The sequence below is a fragment of the Octodon degus genome, unplaced genomic scaffold, assembly GCF_000260255.1.
Source record: "Octodon degus isolate 3935 unplaced genomic scaffold, OctDeg1.0 scaffold00141, whole genome shotgun sequence".
In the NCBI taxonomy this organism is placed as follows: Eukaryota; Metazoa; Chordata; class Mammalia; order Rodentia; family Octodontidae; genus Octodon; species Octodon degus.
In genome coordinates this window covers 5,785,342-5,803,308 of record NW_004524717.1, presented here as the reverse complement: position 1 = coordinate 5,803,308, position 17,967 = coordinate 5,785,342, and the positions used below count along the sequence as shown (strand labels likewise).

Here is a 17,967-nt window from a genome sequence, read left to right as displayed (position 1 = left end):
AATATTTTAAATCAAAAATACAAAAGTCAGCACTTTTGAAGAAGAGAAGAAAATAGAGCCAAATCTCTGCCACAATCCCCCCTTTTCACGTTAACACTGATGTATTATCCATATATGACCTTTGGTATTTGTTTCTTGTTCAGTTTTGGAAAGCACACATACGTGGTTGCTGAGTAGCGCTTCTGCTGTGGTGATGGGGATGGAACCCAGGGCTCCACTTTCGCTGGGCAGGTGCTCTGCCCCTGGGCTTCCTTTCCAGCCCCACTTATGTTTTTTAAACTGAGTCAGGAGCTAGAACTGTGTGGATAAGATGTGCACTTAAAAAATATTAAAATCTGATGCAGCCATTTTTCCTTCATTTCACCACAATATCTATCTCTGGACCTTATCATCATAAAAACCTCCAAAACCTCAAATTCCAACATTTTGGTCTATAATTCTCTTGCTCAGATACTGAACTCCTTTTTGTGCCTTGTGATTTTCACAGTGTCATTCCTACCTACATTTCTTACCTCATCTGCTTCCTTTGTAACTTATAAGCCCCACAAAGGAGAGAATTATCTGCTTATTTATTAATGCCTACGAAGCACTAAGCACTATGCATGGCCGACACCAAGTGCTCTAGCGGAATTTCAATAAACAACTCAAGAATTGTTTTCCTGTTTCTCTGTGATGATTCTCCTAAAACATTTCACTATACATTTTACCTCTACCAACACAAAAATGTAAAACCCTTCAAATCATGTGAATCGTAAACTTTGTCTCAAAAACTTAAAATTATACCATAGGAAAGTGTGCAATTAGAACTAAGCACACTGTGGGAAGGGCACATAATATTTTAATATGTAAATAATGAAAGTATTGACATGCATATATGGGTGCACATACCTGTGGATTTTCCTTATTGTGACTGTTCATTAATAGACTGGAATTGAAGTGTCCTTGGACTAGGACTTCAGTTGACAGCAGAGTAAAGCCGGTAAAGAAGGCCCAGAAAGGAATTGAGCTCACATTCTGCCTAAATTGATCTGGGCCCTGAGTGACCTGTAGGGAAAAGTTCAACAAGGGCTCTGTGAGATACATAATGATTCTAACCTCTGGCTTGCCATGGATAGCTGCTGTTGATTCCAGCCACCCTATAATTAATAATATAAGCCCCTTTGACTCAGAGTGTCCTGCTGTAGACAATAAATTATATAGTCACCCTAACTATAGCTTTTAGAGTCACCCATTACTGTAAATGCTAGACAAGGTGTGTGTGTGTGTGTGTGTGTGTCTGTGTGTCTGTGTGTCTGTGTGTGTGTGTGAAAGGTCCTGAAGCGTATGGGCAATTCTCCACCCTTCACCCAAATCCTTTAAACTCCGTTCTAATCTTGGCTCATTAGAAATGTAACTGGCAAAGAATTTTATCCTGAATGTGCTCAATTAGCACATCTATGGAATATTTGACACATTTTGATGTTTGCAGACTTTTGTGACTTTACATTTACAATCAATCATAGTGTTGCAATTTTTTTTTTTTTTTTTAAACTTTTAGATTCTGTCTTTATTTAAAAGCCCGGGCTACAACTACCAACTACCTGACTCAGCTCACAACTAGAGACAGCATAAATTTCCCAGCCCACTTAATTTGAAAGCCTGCCAAGATAGGTGAAAGACCTTATAAATATGTAAAGCAGGAAGTTCAAATTACAGTCAAGTAAATCTCTAGTGATTGATGTGCTTTTCAAAACAATTAAAAAAGCCTAATTTAAAAAAATAAAATAAAATAAAGCAGCACGTTTCTAAGACCCCTTACCAAAGGGTTTGCCCGGAGTTCAGATTCAACAATGCACTTTTCAGTACCGTATTTATTTTGGATCTCTACCACTTCCTGGAGGCCAGGAGGAGGATCCAAAAAACTCAGCACCACAGCCATTTTGTTTGTGAGACACAGTGGTAGAATTGGATTAGGATTCCGTCAGGCGGTGAGGGTTTGTGAAACACAATTTCGGGGGAGGTGGGATGCCTATTGTTTTAAATTTCACCACCAAAATAAGTAATTTTTTTTAACTCTTTGTACAAATTTAGCAGTTATGATGGCTAAAGCAATTTTTTTTTTTTTTTTTTAAGAACTCAAGCTCTTGGCGCTGGAGTCTTTTTCCTTTTTCCTTTTTGCGAGGAAGACTGCCTTCTTAGGCACCTTCGCGCTGTCCAATTGAACGTGAGCTGATGGACCCCGTTTTGCAACGGCCACGTTTGCATCGCGCTCGCACGGGGACGTTTTCCGAGGGGCGACCGAGCGCGATGTGCTTGGGCAAAGCCCTCTGCGGCCCGGAGCCCACCGCCCGCGGCCGAGCCGCCCTCCCGGGCCGGGGCAGCGCCCGCGCTCGCGGCGGGCGTGGGAGCCATTGTTTCGCAGCGTCACCCCGCGCCGGCTCCGCGGGCGGGCGGCAGGCGGGCGAGCGGGCGGCCGTGCTCCGGGAAGCCCCGTGTAAAATGGCACACGCTTGCATCTCCCGAGCTGCAGGAGGCGGGGCCCGGGGGGACAGCGCCGGCCGAGGGACACCGCGGCGCAGCCAATCAGCGCGCGCCTGCTGCCTTCGCAAAGTTGTTAACCCCAGCCTGCTGCTGCTGCCGCTGCCTCCGCCGCTTTGAACCTTCGGTGGCTATTCCTCCGATTTCCCCCAAACGCCCACGGATCCTGAGGGAGAGCCACCCCGTTCCGCCGCCGACCGTGGAAGAAAGTCTGACTTTTTATTTCCCAAATATCTTCAAGATGTTGGAAGAAGATCCATCTGCCGCCTGGAAGCTGTTTTTTCCTAGGCACACAGATCTCCAGCCTATATTGTTACAATTTTCTTTCGAGAACTGGCTCCTTGGCTTGCACGGATGGTAAGTTGGTGATTTTAAACATTTATTGGCCTTATGTCTTTGAAGGGGCTACCCGAGGAAAAGAATTTTCATTGTGTTTCTTCCAACGAAAACCAATCTTGGTATTTTTCTTTAGCTTTGATCGTTGCAGGTTCTACCTAATCTTGTCTGGTGATTTTTTACTAAAAGAAAAAAAAAATAGTTTTTTTTGTTCATTATTAAATCTAAATGTGTTTAATATAAATTATAGTCTCATTGCTGTAAACTACAGGGGAACTCAGATATTTCAAGATGGACTTGTTTTGTGGCAGCAATGTTGGTAATGCTAAATATGTGTATCTATTTTCTTCATAAAAATTACATATTACCTAATTTGTCCACTACTAAATGATGAGCAGGCAAATGTGGTTGTAGTTTTAAAGAAATAGGCCTATTATGACCCTCTTGATGGATCGCTTGAATGCAAACTACAGAAAAACTGCCCTTGCTATAATGAAGGTGGAGATTGACATAGCCGGGTTTATATTAAGTTATGGCTGTTACTAAATAGTGGTTCTTTTATTTGCTGATGAGATCCAAACTTGTAGTCTCTCGTATTATTTTTTTGAAGCTCTTCATTCGCTCATCTTTACAGATCTAGCTTGTGTTTCTTCAAAAAAAGGTAGATTTGGGAGACATTTTGTAATTTTGGGCATTTTTCTAATTTTTTTTTTTTTTTTCTTTTTGCACACGGTGGGAGATCTTTTTTGTTTTGCATTGATCTGTGTTGGTGGCGCTGTAGTGCTCCTAACAATTTATGTCAGTTTCACTAAAAGAAAAAAGGAAGAAAAAAAAGAGGTGGGGCAAGATTTTTATCTATTATCTTATCCTTTTATTTTCTTAAAGAAAGTTTAATTTGGCCAGTGGAAATATTCCGTTTGGATGACTGAAATGTTTTCGGTGAACTGTGAACTGTGGTAAGAGCAGACATGTCGTCACAGGCAGTCCAAGGGACATCAGGGACGAGCATGCAGTTTGCAGCTGGGCTTTACCAGATCTAATTTATTTCCGCTGTATCAGATCCTTCAGTAATAAGCTCTCGGTTTATCCTCCCTCTCCTCAGGGACATTTTGGAATTTTTTAAATTACAGGAGCATAGGTGCTAGCGCCTTTTCCGTGTAACAAAACATTTTTGAGTTTTAGTTTCCTGAACATTGTAAAAGTTGAATTTCATTTTGAACCAGGGTTTTCTCAAATAGCTGTTCTGAGTCTTTCCTGAAGATTTTCTAGGAGTTTGTGGTGTGCTAGTGCCTACATTATTGCTGTATTTTCAAATGCTGTTTTAGTTGGATTTTTCACATAGACTTGTTTAAAAAGAGCAAATATTGTGTAATAGGATAATGTTTTAAGAATATGTGTACAACTACTTTTAACTTTAAAAATGTTAACCTGAAAGCAGTATTGTATCTTTTCCATCTTTGTTCATAGAGATAGTTATCTGGTCAGAGAATGTGGAATTTAGGCCCAAAGCCTCCCAAGAACAAAAATGTGTTATGATATGACATAGATTTTACTGCTATCCGTAAATGTTTTAGTTGTTTATGAATATACCAAGTATGTCTCTAGTTCAAAAAGAAAGTGGGAGGAATTAGTAATTATACCTTAAAACAGATTATTTTGCCAAATAAAATAAAAACAACTGAAATAGTAGCCTAGATCGTCTTTGCCATATGATTAAACAGATTATTTCTTTAGAGTGAACACTTCAGGAGTTACTGTCTTCATTTTCTTTGAAGTACATTAAGGCTATTTTCGTCATTTAGTCATTTAATAGTTTGAACTGAAAGACTGTGTGAAAATGCCGAGAAATAGTATTTCCTATAATCTGTTTATCTTTCCTTGAACTTCAAAAATAAATATGCGTTATGCCTATATTTTTATTTCTACTATGTTATGAAGCCTTGAAAAATATCCACCGTAACATTTTATCCCCGTAAAGTGTAAAAACTCCTTCAAGACTGGTTGCTGACATTATAGATTATTTATAGAATGAGATACTGCAGGTGTAAATCCATTCTCTAACCTGGTTGTGCTGTAGAGTTTAGTTCTCTGAAGTTGATCTCCTGAATAAAATATGCTTTCCCACACATTTATTGCTAAAATATTCTGCTATTCACAATGGGAGCATTTTTCATTTCCCTAAACCTCTGAAAACTGAAAACGTGTCTCTAATGCAGCCCCCCTTTTAAAAACAAACTGATGGTATGAAGTCCATACGTAGCTATGCTCTTTGTTCTCCTACATCATTGACTATTACATCATTGATTATGAAGTAACCATTAGAGTTAAATCTTCACTTGTCGAAACCACCCATCGACATTTATAGTAAAGATTATTTTTCTATATGTGACTCTCATACCACTTGGTGAGTAAGGAGGCTTAAATCTATGAGGTAAAAAAATTCAGTATTTTATATTAGTCTCCATTTTAAAAAAAAAAATCCACCTTGTGCTTCATTTTAGCTCTTAATTGCTTGGGCATTCTTTTTAAATTGATAATGTTGTACAGACATTTAGTTCAGGAATTCGGTGTGATGTGATTAGAATTATAATAATAGGTTATGGCTTTAATTATTTAAAAACCTTGATGAAATTTAGTGTAGAGAGAACTAACTCAATTTTTGTGATAGCAGTTGCTAGACTATGGACAATTAAAAAAAAATTTTTTTTTTTTTAAATCCTGAAATGGTATTTCAGTCGAAAATCATACCCTTGTTTTTTCTTGCACAGTATTTTATCAAAGATAGTAGCAAGTAGTAAAACTGGCTATATTAAAACGTCATAACGTTTCCTTCACTCCGGCCATCCCTCGGATGGAGGGAGGGGTTAATGAGGGCCCAAATGTCCAAAAAACCGCCATCCAAAACAAGAAAGAAATGATGCCAAAGATGTAGGGAATCTTTAAATCAAAATCTAGGCAATAAACCGCAGAAAAATGAACTTTAAATTACAGAGCTTGATCAATAATAGAATAAACTGAAAATTATGCTAAGACTTAATGTCATGAACCAATATGATTTCATGTTAAAGTGTGTTTAGCAGGACTGAGACAATTTCAGGTTAGCTAAACCCATTAGGTAATGGGCCATGGTGGGGCGAAGGAGACATTAAGACGACCTAATAGGAAAGGCTGAAAACATCAACCAGGGCCAATCTGATCTTCCCTTGGAATGAACTTTTCTAGAAGAAAGAAAAATCACAACGTTTTACCCTTGGAAACCAAATTCAGTATAGATCTGAAATTGTGTTTGCTTCCCGTGTGACCCACTTCTTGCACGTGTCTCCCACCTCTCAGCTCTTTCCTCGAGACTCCACGGATAGATTGCTGTACCCAGCCTGGTTTTGCAAAAAGAGGAAAATAATGCACAAAATGGGTGTTGGAGTGTGACTTTTTTTTTTTTTAATCTTTCCAAAATGATTCTCAAATGGAGAATCTGAACAGAAAAGAAAGCAGAGATGATTTAATTCTGAAAAAAAAAAAAAAAAAAAAAGGATATTTTATACTTAATTTATTCAACATTTATTTTTATTTGGGGACTTTTTGTTTGGGATCCACCACTCCCCAGTCTTTTGTGTGCTATTACAAGATGCTGGTTACAGTTTTTTTAAATAAAGTTTTGTTTGTTTGCTTGTTTGTTCTTGCCACAGTGGGAATTGAATGTAAAGCCTTTGCACTGAGCTACATCCCCAGCCCTTTTGATTTTGAGACAGGGGCTGGCTAAATTGCTAAACTGCTCAGGCTGGGCTTAAACTTGGGCTTCTTCTGCCTCAGCCTCCCAGAGTGCTGGGGTTACAGGCCTGTGCTCCATGATTATTGGCCTTAAAGATACTTTAAATCTAAGGTCTTAGGCATATGGGTTATCCACTTGGGAATGAAGACCAAGTAAGATTTCTGGAGGAAAAAATTCTGTTTTAAATTTAAATCAGTTGATACAGGCTTTGACAAATGTCCTTCACGGAAGGACTATTATTTAGGCCACAAATACTCACCACAGGGAAATTGGGCAAGCATGCTTTAGTCCTAGCCCAGCTAGATGCTGCATGAATAGATAATTATCTGATGCAAATTCCTGTAGCAAAGTGAGACCGAACACAATGGTTTATTTGCCCAAGAAGAGAGATTGAAAGCACACTTTGGCCGGAGGAGTATGGAGTATGTCCTGTGAGGTCCATTTGATGAAGACAGCGCAATATTTACTTACTGAGCTGCTGGGGATCAAACCCTGAATCCTGCACATGCTGAACCTCTGCTGCATCCCTGAGTTGTACCCGCACGCACAGAAACTTAAAATATAACACAGCAAGGCCTGGTGGCCCGTGCATGTAGCCGCAGCCACTGGAGCGCCTGCTGAGGCAGGAGGATCCCAAGTTTGAGTGTAGCCCAAGACCCTGTCTCCGAAAACGACAAAGGAGGCTGGAGATGTAGCTCGGTGGTAGAACCTTCCCCTAGCATGTGCGAGGTCCCTGGGTTGAATCTCTACGACTGGAAAAAGCAAAAGCAAATCCACAACAAACCATGCTGGAGTCTTATTTGGTACATTTTGTTCACATTATCTTGAAATAAACATCAAAGAAAATATAAACTATGGAGATCAGGAAGGGAAATACAGTTAGTATTGAAGGATTATAATAGAACTAAAATATTTATTTTGGGGGGCCGGGGAGATAGCTCAGTAGGCTAAGTGCTTGCCTGGCAAGCACAAGGTCCTGAGTTTAATTCCCAGTGCCACAATAAAAAAATATTATTTTTATTTTAAAATTTGTAATAATTTCTGTATTTATGTCTACAGTAGAAATTTAAAGAATTTTAATTTATGAAGTTAGCACATTCGACTTTTAGCTAACAGTTCATTAAATCTTTCAGGTAGAGAACAAAAAAGAAATACTCATGATATTTCTATACAGATGAACTGGCAGTAAAGGCACTGTTTACCAAGGATTCTCTGTGTGGCTTAAGGTCGCCTCAGGAATAAAGTTCCATTATTTTGTTACAGAGCCAGTCAATCCCTATCAGCTTAATGTCAGATCATTTAGTTTTCTTTCGTATTAATATACAACCCTACAAATAGTGGTGTAAGAAAATAACACCGTTTCAGCTAAATTAGTATTGGGAGGCAAGCTGTAGGTTTGATGAGCCAAACACAGTAGTTCAGCAATGCTCAGTGTTACAAAGTTCTTTTTTTTTTTTTTTTTGTACTGGGGATCAAACTTAGGACCTTGTGCTTGTCAGGCAGGTGCTTGTGCTGCTGAGCTAGACGGTCCTTTGTAGGTTCCATCTGTTTCCTTCTCATATCAGTAATATCTCCTCATGGTCACAAAATGGCTGCTGCAGCTCCTGGGCAGGGTACTCTCATATCACAATTTTCAAAATTAGTTTCTCCTACTTATCTTTTATAATAGAAGAAATGCCTCTGAGAAACTTAGAGCTTATTGGCTCACGGAAACTTAGAGCACAAGACGTGCTCACACCTAAGTCAGTCACTGGCAGGGAAACTGAAATTACCATGATGAGTTTGGCTGGAACTTAGAACTTAGGAGGGTGTAAACACCCGCTGGTGTCTCCTGTTCAACCTGGTTGGCTCTTATTTGCTTTGTATAAACTTTAACTGCTTTCTGTAAACATTCTTGAGTGATAAAACATTCATATCTGTTTTCCTAGTGACCAGTCCCAGCTGAGCCAATTTAAAAAGCAACAACACAATTTAATGAGAGCTTACTATGTGCCAGCCTACGTGCTACTTCTGCTGTCCCCTGCAGTCCTCACACACAAATTGAAGGGCTAGAACAATTCTTACGGCCATTTTTCCAGGTGAGGAAATAGGCTTAGCAAAATCCACACACCTGAGGTTTGGCCCACGTGACACAGTAAATGAAAAAGCTGGAGTTTGAACCAGAGAAGTGTGAAATCAGGGTTTGTATATTACCTCCTCTTTTCTCCTGTCATGTGAGATGTTTGGAAATTTGTAATCCGTAAATGGACATATTTAAAATGCACTGTGTAATATTAGTGTTTCATCCTCTAGTGTATTTATTATTTTATTAATTTAATAATCTCTTTAAATGAGGAATGATCCTCTGAATGTATCAGTTGTATATATCTGAAATTGTCGTATGTTGGATTTGCCATAAGGTACACTTAGTGATCTCTTCTCTCATGAAATTCTTTCAGAAGTTGAAGGCTAACAAATGATAAAGGTCTGAAATTCAATTTAAAATCATCAAAAGTCAAGTGGCTCAGCAAGGCCCTGTTGAAGTAGGTAAACTCATGATTTAAAACATTAGATTAAAGTATTGGCTTGTGTCTCACAGCGTACAAGGTCATTGTTAGGTACCCCACAGTTTCAGGACACATGGAATCTTCTCCCTTGGAGATATTTTTAGGGGGGTTACTGCACTCTGGGTGAGTGGATCACGGACTTTGATGCATACCCAGAATGACCTGAAGGCTGACACAGATCGCTGGGCCCCAGGGGCCCTTAGAGTTTCCGTTGAGAAGGTCTGGTGGCTTCTGAGAAGTTGCCTTTCTGGGCAGCTCCCAGAAGCCCTTGCTGCTGTGGTCTGGGGACCACCCTCTGTCCACACTGTTTGGGAAAATCAGGAAGCATCTGCCCTGATAAATATTTTGGTGTGAAATAAAGGCCACCAGCTTGAAAGACTGTCATTCATGAAGGCTTGGGAGAATCTTCTTACATTTCCAGATTAATTGCATATTCAAGACTTATTTGCTAGCAATTCATACATGTTCCCATTTTTTTAACTGAAAAAATGAAAAGAAATTGTGACAGAGGGCAGCGGGAGCCATCTTTGGTCTGGAATGCTGCCTGGTTGTAGAACCTTTTTCTTTCTTTAGTAAACTTTGTTGTGTTGAAAAAAGTTAAGATAGCCATCCATAGATTATAAGTTATTTTTCAAATTGAGTAAGTATACAGTTTCGTTTGTTCAACAGCAAGTCTCATCCAAAAGGGACTTCTGCATCTGTTGTCATTTTTTTTTTTTTTTTTCTGTTGTCATTTTTTGCTGTAGTTTTCTCAAGCTTTCGTCCCCCTGTCCGCGAGGGCCTTCCGTCCGTGAACAGAACAGGCTTGGAGAGACTGGGGCGGGAGGTGGCCCTGCCAGTGACCTATATTTAGCTGTGAAACTCAGGCCCCAGCGAGAGTCCCCTGGAAACCCTCCATCCTACGTGACAGAGGTCATGACCTCTGGCTGCAAAACACTGTCCCACATGGAGGAGCAAAGAGGGCCCTTTCCAGGAGTGTTAATTGCTTTGCTGCTCCTTTATGAAGCTGTGAGACTTAAGAAGTTTATAGTTCTGATGGGCTTTGCTAATTTTTAAAGAAAGGAATGTTAGCCATGACGGGAGGAGGGGACACCAGGCCAGAATAATCCTGCAACTGTGCTCTCTACCACTGCAGTTCGTTCGTTCTTTCTTTCTTTCTTTCTTTCTTTCTTTCTTTCTTTCTTTCTTTCTTTCTTTCTTTCTTTCTTGTTTTGAGACAGGGTCTTGCTGTGTAGCTCAGGCTGGCCTTGAACTCACTAGATAGCCCACGCTGGCCTGGACCTCGCATCGATCCTCCTGCTTCAGCTTCCCAAGTGCTGGGATCTCCAGGCATGCACCACCACGCCCTGCTGCAGTTCTTGTCAAGAAATGGGATTGCAGAGCTCCACAGAGAGCTGAGCAGGAAGTGTTCGGGGTGGGCTAGTGTAAGAGTCATTCCACACTTATTTCCTAACAGACTCAGACCATTTTAAGTGGCCTAAAACTCCAGAACTCAGTATTGCTCAGTTGCAGTAGTCACTTGCCATTTGAGACCATGCGTATTTAAATGCCTATTTTTAAATCAGAATTCCTCTAAAATTTAAAATTCGCTTTCTCAATCACACTACATTTGAAGCAGTTCTCAGCTCTGCCTGGCCTGTGGCTTCCATGGAACATAATATGGAGCATTTCTATGTGCACCCCTAGTCACAAATGTCCCTTGGTCCTTAAAATCATGACAGATGTCTACTCCTGCACCGTGGGTCTCAGCTAAGCCTGCTCATATGTGTATTCCTATGGTGTGGGGATTGAGCTGAAGGCCTCCAGCATGCAGACTCTGTCCATTTGTGAAATCACCCAGACACCTAAAAGCAAAATACTTGTTCATCCCTTATATGTGTGGCACTAGGGTTAAGATTTGCTAAGTTATACCACCAGGCTAGTAGCCTTTGAAGCAGGCCTTTAAGCCACCAGTGGTGAGAGGATGTTCGAGTGGACTGGTGTGATTCTGCTTCACATCTTCATCTTTCTGAACCACTGGTCCATTTCCTAAGAAGTAAGGGGAGGCCAAACCTCAATAAACAGTAACTGGACAATCAAACCAGTACTAAGAGTGGAGCACAGCTTGGCCGCCTAAAAGCCACAAACTTTAGCTGGAGGAAAAGCAATTCTATAGCTTCTTTCATTGTAAGCTATTTATTCCCCTTAAGAATGAGTTTCTATAGTATATTAAAAATATAAAGTGAATTAAACTTAAATATTCAAACGTTTTTCAGGTTTTTAAATCTAGTTTCCAAATCTTATCATATCTACAAATCCTTAAAATTTTAGATGTCATGGTCCTACAAATAACATGCAGTCTTTTATTATAGCGTTGCTTAATTAAACACATTCCGACTTTTTATAGTGAATTTACAAATTTTCTACATGCAATTCTATCTTTAATGTATAGGAAATATTTTCAAGCAGTTAAGAAAAATCTTACCTATGTAAGACATTTAACTTCTAAGTATGGTGAATCTTAATCACTAGTAGGTTCTACTTTAGTGGTCAAGTGTTCTTAAATAGTACAGTTGTATTTTTCAGAACGACTTACCTTGCTTCCTACTGTACATTCTGAGTCTTTCTGGAGTTAAAATATGCCTATTTGTTTTTTAAAAAATCATTTTATTGTGACATCATAGGCTAAGAAATTTCTATATATTCAAAATCCAAAAACTTTAGGAATATATTAAAAGCCCACACTTACATAAATTAAGCGTACACAAAATAATTTTTACAAATCTAAATCTATAATATATAGATAGATAGATAGATAGATAGATAGATAGATATAGATAGATAGGTAGATAGAGTCAAGTGACGCACTAGATAAAATAAGTTGAACAAAAAACGAATCTGAAAATATTCTCAACACAAGAAAATTTATATTTCTTGATTTGACAGGTCTCAACCAAAGGAATAATTTTAAAAATTAGTATAGGTCTCTATGCACACACATACATATATTTACAACCACATACAGATATATTTTCTGTTCGCCCTGCTTTAAACCAAATACAGTCACACCTCGGTTCACGAACGCTTCTGCTCACAGATCATTGGGATGGCGAACAGAATCGTTGGGCAAAATCGTGCTGCCCCTTGTGTTCTCCACATCAGGTGATGAACTCGAACATGGCTTCTTCCCAAGGCTCTCCCAAGGACCTTCCCAGGGATTGTGGGGTGAACTGAGTGCGTGAACTTAGGCACCCCTGTGATCACAGCAACGCCTCAGTGAAAAGATCCAACGGTACGCAGACAAAAAATATGCCTATTTGTTAAGGGAACAGTTATGCCCTCCCAAACGACGTTGAGTGTTGCGTTCATGAATTTTTGCTTTTGCTTCGCCTTCCCAGCTTGTTGAGATTTCTTCGCAAGTCAGGGCTGGGGTTGGAACGCAGCTAGATCCCGTGATCTGGCTCTCCGGCGGGGAAATGTAGGTGGGAACTGAGTAAGGAGAGGTGGACAGGTTAAAATGGAAGTCGTTACAAAGTTGGAGAAACACTCACTCTGGGCAGCAGGGGGCAGCAAGAGGCACCAAAAGGGTAGAAGACTGTGAGGGAGATTGGCTTCGGTAACATTTCTCGAGATCACACTGATACAATGACAGATTAATAGCAGTATTCTTTTCCCAAAAAGAAAGAGAAATTAACAGAGAAAAGGAGAAAAATAACAGCTGTTCTGTGTTAGGATAGCGAAGGGTAAAATGGCAGTGCTACTTAACTGAGAGCGTGGAAATAGATACTTGTCCTTGCAGTCCTTCGTTTCAAATGACTAGGCGAGCTTAATATGAATGTGCAAATTTTAAACTGGGAAACACATCTGTATATGATTCTAAGATGTGCCCCCCTCTTCTGTAGTACTTATGGAAACAACCCAGGGAGTGCTGAACTGCTTCCTTAACCCCTTTTTTAAAAAATTATTTTGAGACAAGGTCTCATTAAATTGTCCAGGCTGGCCTTGAGTTGACTGCTGTGTCTCAGCCTCAGAGTGCTTGAGCTTTGGGGCCCCCAGGCCCAGCGGCTGCGTTGTTCTAAGCACACTTATTCAGTTACAGTGTGCTACAGGAAGCGCTAACGAGAAAGGAGAGCCCTGAAAATAAAAGTGCGGTGCAGGCATGAGTTGCAAGTTTACTATGCATTTATATTTCATACCAGATGTGGAATTCTAAATCGTGGGGGACTGTGGTGAAGTAACGACATCAAATGGGAAAAAATTATGATTTCTGAATTCACAAGTATACTACATTTAATGACTTTTTTTTTTTTTCCTGGTGAAAGGCACCTCCGCCTTTTTTTAGGTTTGAATGGTTAATGATACTCCCAAGTAGAGAATTGAAAGTTTCCATGCCAGATTTTTTTTTTAAGCTTTGGAATTTGCCATTGCAAACTGCTAATCCCATCCCACTTGAAATCCCAATCCCTCTCTTTCTCTCCCTCTTCTCCCTCTTAAGGTGTTGCTATATTGCTTTATCCACTGCACATCTGGAAAAACCTTCTCCCTTTTTTCTTTTCTGAGTTTCTGCATGGCTCTTATAGATACTTTGGAGGTCGTGGTCACTGTGGACTGTCCTGTCTGTGCTTCTGTCTGCACATTTCACCGTATCGTGGTGGCTCACTTTGATGCATAGTGACATACTTCATACTTGTCACTTCAGATGGGCAGGTAAATTGATAGCAGACTACTCCATGCTTATTAAATATTGATTTACAATTTTCTTAAGAAAATCCAAAATGGTAAATTTTACACTTACGCTAGTAAGCATGAAAATTGAGGCAATTTTCATCAATGCCATAAAAAGAGATGAAATATTAGAAATATATTTTATTTCAATAAGTAACTTTAATCGTGGGAGTACAAAGATATCAAATTTTGCTTCACATCAGGCTGTACCACCAGGATATATATTTTGTAGAAACTAATACATTTATAAAGGGGAAAAGCATTTTTTGTTTTATCTCCTATGGTTTATAGTACAGTGTTTGCAGAGGTGGGGCCCAATAAGCAAAACAAGATAGGAAAATTTACTCAGGTATTTGAAACATATTGAAGTGTTTTGATGTCAGTTTTTAAACAGATTCTTCCTCTGTCATCACAATTCTCAAATTGGGTTGTATTTGTTCTGTTTTTTGTACCGGGGATTGAACACCAGGACCTTGCACTTGCCAGGCAGGCGCCTGCACTGCTGAGCTATATCCCCAGCACTCAAATTGTTGAACTGGTTAAAACATCATTGTTGTCAGGTATTTTTCTGAGTGCCTAACAAATAATATTGTGTTAATTACTTACTAAACATATTACATAGAAATCCTCTGCACTTTTCCAGGGAGAATATCAATTGCAGATTTTTTATATCTAGACAATTTTGATCCTTTGGCTTCAGCCTTTATTTTGGAGTTTGCTTTTTTTCATATGGTTATAAGTCTCTATTTTACATGTTTAACAATATATGTGCAGGCCATCTAGGTCCCTTAAAATGCACTCGACCACAGGCAAAGCTACTTATTAACCATTCTATTAAAGCCCTTTAGTGGGCCAGAGGGTGTAGCTTAATGCTAGGGTGACCCTCAGCATGTCTGAAACCCTGGGTTCCATCTCCAGCACCTAAACCAAACCAAACCAGCTGTTGTTTAATGAAGTGTCAGGTGTTACTAACTAATAGACTTTGGCTTAGTCACTGAAATTCCTTTCCCTAGCAGAACTGTCAGGCCTTCCTTTGCTCTTAGGGCTCCTCCTAAGTACTTCCTATGTTATATAAACATACTGTATTGTCAAAAAATACTCGAGACACGATTTCTTTAGAAATCACGTATGTCAAAATAAGTGATTTTTTTATAGTTCTTATACAAGTTGTTATCTCGTGTTTACCTTCTCACATAGTGCTGTGACCAGTGCATGCGTATTTAACTATGCTAAGTCATAGTTACTTAAATGACTCCCACCACGTGCCTGTGCTAAACAAGCAGGGTCACATCCTCACGTATCCTTAGATGCCTCTGAGCTTTGCAGCAGGCTGAGCGGTTCCACAATTCTTGTTTTTTTCTATCAACTATAGGGAAGCAGACACAATCACATATGTCAAAATAAATGATTTTTTTTCTTACCTTTTTACAGTAAAGGACTTTAGGTGGCTGGCAAAGGCACGTGCCTGTAAGACCAGCTACTCAGGAGGTTGAAACATGAGGGTCATAAGTTCCAGGCCAGCTGGGTAATATAGCAAGACCTTGTCTCAAAAACAAAAAGTCAGTCAATTAATTAATTAAATTTAAATTTTAAAAAGGGCTGAGGATGTAGCTCAGTGCTCTCTGGTTTAAAGTCCTTACTTCTAAAATCAAAGGATAAATAAAAATTGTCATGCATTCCTGTTGGTCCACTTTGAGGGACCCAAGGGAGGTTTTTGTGAGTGAGGTCTCAAGGTTAAAGAGCACACATGTGCAAGACATCAGCAACAGCAGGCAGCATAGAACAGAGCAGAGAGCCAGGGAGAGAGCTCAAGAGAAGAGCCCGTGTCTGTATTGTATAGTTCCTATACAAGTTGTTACCTCGTGTTTACCTTCTTGCGTAGTGCCATGACCAAGTGCATGCGTATTTAGCTATGCTAAGTCATGGTCACTTAAAGGACTCCCACCGTGTGCCTGTGCTAGACAAGCAGGGTCACATCCACAGGTATCCTTAGACTTCCCTGAGCTTTCTAGCAGTCCCCATGATTCCTATTTTTTTCCTATCAACTACAGGGAAGCAAAGACAATCATAAAATTGGAGTTTTGAAAGAAATGAGACACATCATTTGAGTCTTAGTCCTTTTTTTCAAAATTAGGAGAGGCAGGCTCAGGAAGTTTTAAGATGAAGGTCATACAACTGGTTGAGGTACAGCCAGAATTGGAACACATATTTTTTTAAAAATAAGATGCTTATCAATAACTGTGTCATGGGCCAGGGAGATAGCTTAGTGGCATAAGTGCCTGCCTGGCGAGCGAAAGGTCCTGAGTTCAATGCCTGGTACTAAAACAAAAAAGTAAAAAACAAAACAAAGGTAGCCCAGCATAGATCAATTTTGTAACTTATTGATAAGTCAATTATAAAATTCTCACATGGCTTAGAAAACCTTTTGCTTCTTAAAAATAATCTTTAAGGGGCCAGGGATATAGTTCAGGGGCATAAGTGCCTGCCTGGCAAGTGCAAGATCCTGAGTTTGATCCCTGGTACTACAAAAAAACCAAAAAAAGTCTTTAAGACAAAGATGAAATGCTAATTATAAAATTGGATGCTTTTCTTTAAACTTAAATTGTTTCGACTTTTATTCCCACTGAGAATTAAGGAAAGTGAATTTTTTTGTGTGTGTGCCAGGGATCGAATGTAAGACCTTGTGCTTGCCAGGCAGGCACTTATGCCACTGAGCTATATCCCCAGCCCTAAGGAAAGTGAATTTTCTTTTTTTGTATTTTCAGTACAGGGTCTACAGGGTCTCACTACACAGATCGGACTCATAGTGATCCGCCTATGTTCAGCCTCCCAAGCGCTGGAATTACAGGCGCACACCACCATGCCCAGTCTCAATCCCTATCTCAGTGCACTGTGGGGTGGGACTGGCACTGCACACCAGGGATCGAACCCTGGTCCCTGCGCCCTGCCTAAGCAGGCACTTTAGTCCTCTGAGCTATCAGGCTGGCCCCGGAAAGTAAATTTTGAGAAAGACTGTTACATAGATCTAGTTCAAAATTAATACCTAAGAGCCATTTCTTTATAAGTAAAGTGTGAACATCTAATTATTGGAAAAAATACAGATACTGGAACGCCTCAAACAAAGGAAAGAGAGCTATGTTAAGACAGAGGTAGGAAATTAGACACAGGAAAACCACGCACTGGTGGCCTCCCAAAACTTGACGTAAAGAAGTATGTATGTGTACTATTATTTTTGTGACTGGAAAGAGAAAGGATAAAATTTCAAAAGGTATTCAGGGTGAAACACTTTTGCTGGGGGAAGGTGGCTCAGTGGCAGAGCACTCCCATGGCACTCACTGGCCCTGGGTTTCATCCACAGGAAGCGGTGGCACTTTTTTATTCTTTGCGATTGTAAGATCTTGGTTTTGAGCATTTTGCTTTTTTCCAGGGAAAGAAAGACTAAATGGCTAATGCAAGCCCAGTGCAGCGGCTGTGTTAACATGAGTTAGCTAATTAGGACCTGGTGAAGCTGCTCAGGGCAGCTGACCTTCCAGGGGTTACATTCAAAATTATCTTTAAGAAAAACACTCAGGTTTTTTTTTTTTTTTTTTTTTTTCTGAACTATTAATACTACTACTACTAATTAATACTCACTGGAATCTTACTATAATGACAGGCATTTAAATCTCTTAAAAGATTTGGTAGGGATCATATAATACATGGAAAGCATCCAGTCAAAGTAAGACTGCAGTAAATTTGCTTACATAGATTATTTCTCTTCCAAACGAATGTTTGGATGGATGCGTTATATTTGTGTTACAGAGGAGGAAGCTAAAGCTTACAGGAAAAAAATAATGAAGCTTACAGAAGTTGAGAATTTTAGTCAATGCTAGAAAAGAATTGAGATTCTTACCCAAATCATGTCTGACTCTAGAGCCAGAATTTGAAACCACTGCATACTACGCTGTATCTTTTAGCCCATCAGATTTCTTAGGACACCTACTTGTTGTTTGCTAGCAATCTTTTTTTTTTTTTTTTTTTTTTTTTTTTTTTTTTTTACATATCAATACTTGATGAAAAATACAGGAGGCATGTTTCTCTAATACTCACTGGGAG

General features: G+C 39.6%; 1 protein-coding gene across 1 annotated transcript in view; it reads left to right on the top strand.

Annotated features, from left to right (window-relative positions):
- Positions 1-2,791: 2,791 nt before the first annotated feature.
- Positions 2,792-17,967, top strand: part of Epc1 (enhancer of polycomb homolog 1) — a 100,905-nt gene continuing 85,729 nt past the window's right edge. The window contains exon 1 of the mRNA XM_023701816.1: positions 2,792-2,874. Within this exon, the coding sequence (XP_023557584.1) occupies positions 2,872-2,874 (3 nt within the window). The 5' untranslated portion in view covers positions 2,792-2,871. The remainder of the gene's footprint in view (positions 2,875-17,967) is intronic.